The 5,918-nt window shown below is 70.5% G+C and overlaps 2 protein-coding genes across 2 annotated transcripts in view; both read right to left on the minus strand.

Annotated features, from left to right (window-relative positions):
* Window positions 1-409: 409 nt before the first annotated feature.
* ODF3B (outer dense fiber of sperm tails 3B) lies at window positions 410-2,722 on the minus strand. Its single transcript, XM_027669874.1, has 6 exons — window positions 2,454-2,722; window positions 2,158-2,361; window positions 1,977-2,078; window positions 1,355-1,470; window positions 654-791; window positions 410-557 (listed from the first exon to the last, which is right to left on the minus strand). The coding sequence occupies exons 1-6, from the start codon at window positions 2,560-2,562 to the stop codon at window positions 480-482; spliced, it is 747 nt and encodes a 248-aa protein (XP_027525675.1). The 5' UTR covers window positions 2,563-2,722; the 3' UTR covers window positions 410-479.
* Window positions 2,723-4,785: 2,063 nt separating this feature from the next.
* LOC113960353 (dromaiocalcin-1-like) overlaps window positions 4,786-5,918 on the minus strand; it is a 2,286-nt gene continuing 1,153 nt past the window's right edge. Inside the window, exons 4-5 of the mRNA XM_027669882.1 lie at window positions 5,199-5,316; window positions 4,786-4,853 (exon numbers count right to left, since the gene is read on the minus strand). Coding sequence (XP_027525683.1) covers window positions 4,786-4,853; window positions 5,199-5,316 — 186 coding nt within the window. The remainder of the gene's footprint in view (window positions 4,854-5,198; window positions 5,317-5,918) is intronic.

Below are 5,918 nucleotides of genomic sequence, written 5' to 3' on the forward strand. Positions count from 1 at the left end.
GGGATGGGAATGGGAGGAGGATGGGATCAGACGGGGATGGGAATGGGAGAGGATGGGATCAGACGGGGATGGGAACGGGAGGAGGATGGGATCAGACGGGATGGGAATGGGGGTGGAGAGGTGATGGGGATCGGGTTGGGAAGGGGAGGGCATGGGGTGGGATTGGGATGGGGACGGGAGGGGCTGGAGCAGGGAGAGGGCGGGTACCCGTGTGGGCAGCACATCCCCCGTCCCTGGCACATCCCGCCCCGCCGAGGGGGCCGTGGGGCTCTGGGGTCCCAGGGCCTCGCCAGCGTCTCCCCCAGGAGGGGAGGACTCGGGAAGGGGAAAGGGCGGATTTGGGGGGGCCCGGCACCCCCTGACACCCCCCCCCTGTGCGGCGCAACGGGACAGAGGGAGCGCGGGCGGGTGCTGCTGCTGCAGGGTCGTGTTTGTCCGTCTGTCACAGGTGGGCTCTGTCACCCACATGTCCACGGCCCCTAATCCATCGCGTCCATCATCACGGGGGCCCGGAATTCCGAGTGCTTCACCCCGAAGGTCACCCCTTGGCGCCGGACCTGCGGGGGGGACAGGGGCAGGGTGACGGGGGGGGGGGCTGTGGGTAACCCTGTCCCCCAGAACCTTCCCCCGGCGGGGTCCCTGTCCCCGCTCACCTGCGGGGGGCTGTAGTCGCTGGGGCCGGGGGTGGCGGCGGCCTTGGGGGGTTCCGTGCGCCCCACGATGGTGCAGCGGGGGGAGCGGGGTAGGAACACGTCACTCCTCACTGGGGCGTAGTGGCTGGGGCCGGGGGACTGCGGGGACAGGGGGGAGTGATGTGAGCCCCGGACCCCTGGCACCACACACCCCTGGCACCCCAGAGCCCTGCACCCGCAGCACCCCACAGCCTTGGTATCGCAGCCCCCCGGCCCCCCAGACCCTTGGTACCCCATATCCCTGGACCCACAGCACCACACAGCCTTGGTATCCCAGATTCCTGGCCCTCCGGGCCCCTGGGACCTCACACCCTTGGTACCCCTGCCCCTTGGATCCCTGGCACTCCACACCCTTGGTACCTCAACCCCCGGACCCCTGGTACCCCAAGCCCTTGGCATCCTGAGCCCCCCAGCCCTCTGGACTCTTGATCCCCTGGTTCTGCAGCAGCCCAGCCCACACAGCCCCCCAGCACCCTGAGCACCCCAGACCCCCATCCCCTGATCCATCCAGAGCCTGGGCACCCAACCCCCCAGATGCCCAGAACCCCGGACCCTTGGCACCCCGGACCAACAACCCCTTGACACCCCGGACCCACAGCCCCTTGGCACCCCGGCTCCTCCATCCCCCAGACCCAGCCCCGACCCCACCCCGGCCCCCCCACCCTGTTCAGGTTGCCGAAGGAGCCGGGGCCACGCCCCACGATGAAGCAGGTGGGGGCCGAGGGCTTGTCCACCAGGCGGGGGCCCAGCACGGTGGGCAGGCGGTAGGCGGCCGGGCCTGGGGGGGCACAGGGCTCAGGGGGGCACGGGCTGCCCTCCCCCGGGGGTGGGGAGGGAGGGCTCAGCCCGGGAATGGGGCTCAGCCCAACACAGGGATGATGGGGAGCCCAGTCTGCCTCAGGGGGAGGGGGGAGCAGCTCAAGGGGAGTCACAGTCTAGGGGGGATGATGGGGGTCCCAGCCCAGAGGGAATGATGGGCATCCCACCCCAGAGGGGATGATGGGGGTCCTGGCCCAAGGAGGAGATGGGGGTCCCAGCCCAGGAATAATGAGGGGTCCCAGGGCAACCCAGGAAGAGATGATGGGGGTCCCAGTCCAAGGGGGAGATGCGGGTCCCACCCAAGATGGGATGATGTGGATCCCAGTTCAGCCCAGACAGAGGTTATGGAGTCCCAGCCTGGGCATGATGAGGATTCCAGCCCAGACGGGATGATGTGGGTCCCAGTCCAGCCCATCCCATCCCGGGGAGGCCGCTGGGGGTCCCATCCCTGCTCCCCTCTCTTACCTGGAGTCTCCTGCGCTCCGGACTCGCGGGGGCGGGAGCGCAGGAAGCAGGTGGGTGCGTTGGGATAGGCCCACTTGTCCGCCCGCTCCGGGGAATAATGCGCTGGGGGGGGACGGGGGGGTGAGCCGTGGGCACGGCCGGGGGGTCCCCGGCCCCGGCGGGTGTCCCGGCCCCCGCTCACCTGGCCCGGGGGTCTTGCTGGCCATCTCTGCGCGGGGGCGGCCGCAGATGGTGTGTGCGGGGATGCCGTCCTTGCCGCGGTGGGTGAAGCCGGGCCGCACCAGGTACTGGGGCCCGGGGGAGCGGTTCTCCTGCTCCGCCGGCAGCCGCAGCCCGAAGGTGTAGGCGGGGGCGCGGCTCCGGGTGGGGTCGTGCTGGTTGTAACCTGGGGGTGCGCGGGGGCTCAGTGGGACGCGGGACCCCCGGCCCCGGGGCAGCGCCCCGGCCCCCCGAGCCCCCCCCGCGCCCCCCACTCACCGACGTTGCCGGGGAGCCCGTACTTGGGGCCGGGGGTGCGGTACTGGGCGGAGATGGGCCCTCGGGGGCGGTGGGGTCTCCAGGAGCCCACCCAGCCGTCTTCGGACATGGCGAGTCCCGATGGAAGCTCCCCCTCCTCAGCCTGGCCCCCCGCCTGGCCCCCTCGGGGGGAGATGTGGGTGCCAGAGCCCAGCTGCCCACGGCGGGCGCTGTGGCAGCAGCGGTGCCGGCGTGCGGTGGTGGCACCGGCACCGTGGCGAGTGTGGCGCGGCGGTGGCACCGGCACCGGCGCCGCCGGCGCGGTGGCCGCGGTGTCACAATGGCCCGGGGCTTCCAGGGCTCCATCCTCCCCCGGCACCGCCGTGCTCAGCACCCCGGGGCGGCAGCGCCGGGAACCGCAGGGAAGGAACACCGGGAACCGCGTGGATACAGCCCCGGCACCTCAGGGATACAGCCCCGGTACCTCAGGGATACAGTCCCGGCATCGCACGGATAAACTCCCAGCACCCCATGGATACACCCCGGCACCCCATGGATGCAGCCCCCAGCATCCCGCGAATACAGCCTCGGTATCCCATGGATGCAGCCTCAGCACTCCGTGGATACACCCCTCGGATACACCCCCAGCACCCCATGAACGCAGCCCCGGCATCCGATGGATGCAGCACCCAGCAACCCATGGATAAACTCCCAGCACCCCATGGATACAGCCCATGGATACACCCCCAGCACCCCATGGATACAGTCCGTGGATACACCCCATGGATACCACCCCAGCACCCCACGGATACACCCCATGGATACACCCCCAGCACCCCGTAGATACACCCCACGGATACACCCCATGGATACACCCCCAGCACCCCATAGGTACAGCCCATGGATACCCCAAGGATACAGCCCACGGATACAGCCCCTGCACCCAATCCATGAGCCACCCAGCACCCCCGGCTGCCCCCCGGCACCGCAGGGAGTCCCCAGGCCGGGGTCGTTCCCGGGGGGGCTGCAGCCCCTCATCTCCCCCCGCCCCACCCCGTCCCTGCGGCACCGGCACAAACCGCGCCGGGAGGGGGGACACGGGGACGGGGGGACACGGAGGGGACACAAGGACACGGGGAGAGGGGGCGGGGGCTGCCTGGGACCCCCCGAGCGTGGCTGAGACCCCGTGGGGCTGCCGGGGACACCCCCGGGACAGGCTGGGACCCTACGGGGAACGGCTGGGACCCCCAGGGCGCTGTCTTGGGGGCACCCCCCCTTTTCTCAAGGACACCCCTTCCCTTGGGGCCACCTTCTGCTCCGGGACACCCCCTGCCCTGGGGACACCCTCGGCTGTGCCCCCTCCCCTCCCATCACCCCGCGGGGATCCCCGTCCCCCGGGGGTGTCACCCCCGCCCGCGGGGCACAGACACGGCGGAGGGAGACGGGGGGTCACGGGTGCTTCGGCCGCTTTATTGGGGGGTCCCCGTGTCGGGAGGGTCTGGGGGGGCTCGGGTGTGTGTGCGTGAGGGGAGGGGAGCGCAGGGGGGTGCGGGGTGTGAGGGGTGCGGGGCAGTGTGGGGGTCCGCGCCGTGCAGGGGGGTGCGGGGTCGGGGTGCAGTGAGGGGTGTGGGATGTGGGGGTTTGGGGGGGGTGTGGGGTGCGGGGGGGGGGGTGGGGGGTCTGGGGCTGCAGGGTGGGATGGGTGCAGGGGGGTGTGGGGGGGCAGTGGGCTGTGGGGTCTGGAAACTGGGGTGCAGGACAGGGTGTTGGGGTCCAGGGGTTGGGGGGAGCAGGATGAGGGGTCGGGGTGCGGGGCGGGAGTCTGAGGGCTGGGGGGCAGGATGTGGGGTTGGGGTGCAGGGGTTGAGGTGGGGGACAGGATGCAGTGTTGGGGGACAGGACACAGGGTTGGAAGGCAGGACGTGGGGTTGGGGGTGCAGGGTTGGGGAGCAGGGGTTGTTCTGGAGTTTGGGGAGCAGGATGTGGGGTTGGGGTGCAGGGGTCGGGGTGTGGGGCAGGAGTCCGGGGTTTGTGGGGCAGGAGGTGGGGTTAGGGGCCAGTGTTGGTGTGCAGGGATTGTGTTCTGGGGGCTGGAGGGCAGGAGGTGGGATTGGAGTGCAGGATTGGGGTGTGGGGCGGGGGTCTGAAGTTGGGGGGCGGGGTTAGGGGGCAGGACATGGGGTTGGGGTGCAGGGTTGGGGTGCAGGTGTCCTGTCCTGGGGCCGGGGGGGCAGGACGTGGGGTTGGGGGCAGGATTGGGGTGTGGGGCAGGGGTCTGGGGTCTGGGGGGCAGGGTCGGGGGGCAGCCCCCAGAGCCGGGGGGCCGCACCCGGGGTGCAGCCTCCTCGTCCCCCTACGCCGCGTATTTGCAGACGAAGGGTTTGCGCTCGACGCAGGACTCGCCCTCCCAGGCCATGAACCCTGCGGGGGAAACGCAGCCAGTGCTGGGAGCCGGGACCCCCCCGGGCTCCCCTGATCCCCTCCAACCTCCCTGAGCCCCCTCGACCTCCCTCCCGCCCCTCTGGATCCCCCTCATCAGCCACGTTCTCCAGCACAGCCCAGGGCTGTCCTGCGGGGCCGTTGTCCCCATCCCTCCCCCGTCCCAGGACCCCCCGGACCCCCCGACCCTCCCAGACCCCTCTGACCCCCCCGGTCCCCCCTGACCAGCCGAGCCCTCGGGCACAGTGCGGGGCTCTCCCACGGGACCGTCACCCCCGGCCCGGACCCCGGGACCCCCCGACCCCCCGACCCCCTGTCCCCCCTCACCAGCCGAGTCCTCCAGGGCCGCGCAGGGCTGTCCCACGGGGCCGGGCCCGGGACCATCGTCCCCTTCCCAGGCCCAGTAACGCCGAGGGGACCCGTCAGCCCAGAGCCACGACTGGCGCTGGAAGAGCAGAGTCAGGACGGGGGGACAGGGGGGTGGAGGGGACAGCACGGGTGGCAGTGCAGGCAGGTGCAGGCAGGAGCAGGGACAGTGGGGCAGGAACAGCACGGGTGGCAGTGCAGGCAGGAGCAGGCAGGGGGTGGACAGGAGGCATCAGGGCAGGGCAGGCAGTGCAGGTACCACGGGAGACAGCACAGGTGCCACTGCAGGCAGCACAGGGAGCACTGCAGGCAGGGCAGGCAAGTATAGCCAAGTGCAGGCAGGTACAGCCAAGTGCAGGTAGGTGCAGGCAGGTACAGATATGTGCACACGGGTACAGGCAGCTACAGTGAGTGCAGACAGGTTCAGTCAGGTACAGGCAGGTAGAGGCAGGTACAGACAAGTACAGACAGTACAGACAGGTACAGGCGGTACAGGCAGGTACAGGCAGGTACAGGCGGTACAGGCAGGTACAGGCAGGTACAGGCGGGTACAGACAGCACAGGCAGGTACAGGTAGGTACAGGCAATACAGACATGTGCAGGCAGGGGTGCAGACAGGTGCAGACAGTACAGGCAGGTACAGGCAGTACAGACACGTGCAGGCAGGTACAGACAGGTACA

This window comes from Corapipo altera, unplaced genomic scaffold (assembly GCF_003945725.1).
Source record: "Corapipo altera isolate COAL_440 unplaced genomic scaffold, ASM394572v1 291, whole genome shotgun sequence".
NCBI classification, from domain to species: domain Eukaryota; kingdom Metazoa; phylum Chordata; class Aves; order Passeriformes; family Pipridae; genus Corapipo; species Corapipo altera.

Bases quoted from the DNA above. Each gene is read 5' to 3' on its own strand.
- ODF3B (XM_027669874.1), bottom strand. From the start codon at position 2,562: ATGTCCGAAGACGGCTGGGTGGGCTCCTGGAGACCCCACCGCCCCCGA. The intron at 2,362-2,453 runs GTGAGTGGGGGG...GCGCACCCCCAG, and splicing joins CGGGCTCCCCGGCAACGTCG to GTTACAACCAGCACGACCCC. The intron at 792-1,354 runs GTGGGGGGGCCG...CTGTCCCCGCAG, and splicing joins CCTTCGGCAACCTGAACAGG to TCCCCCGGCCCCAGCCACTA.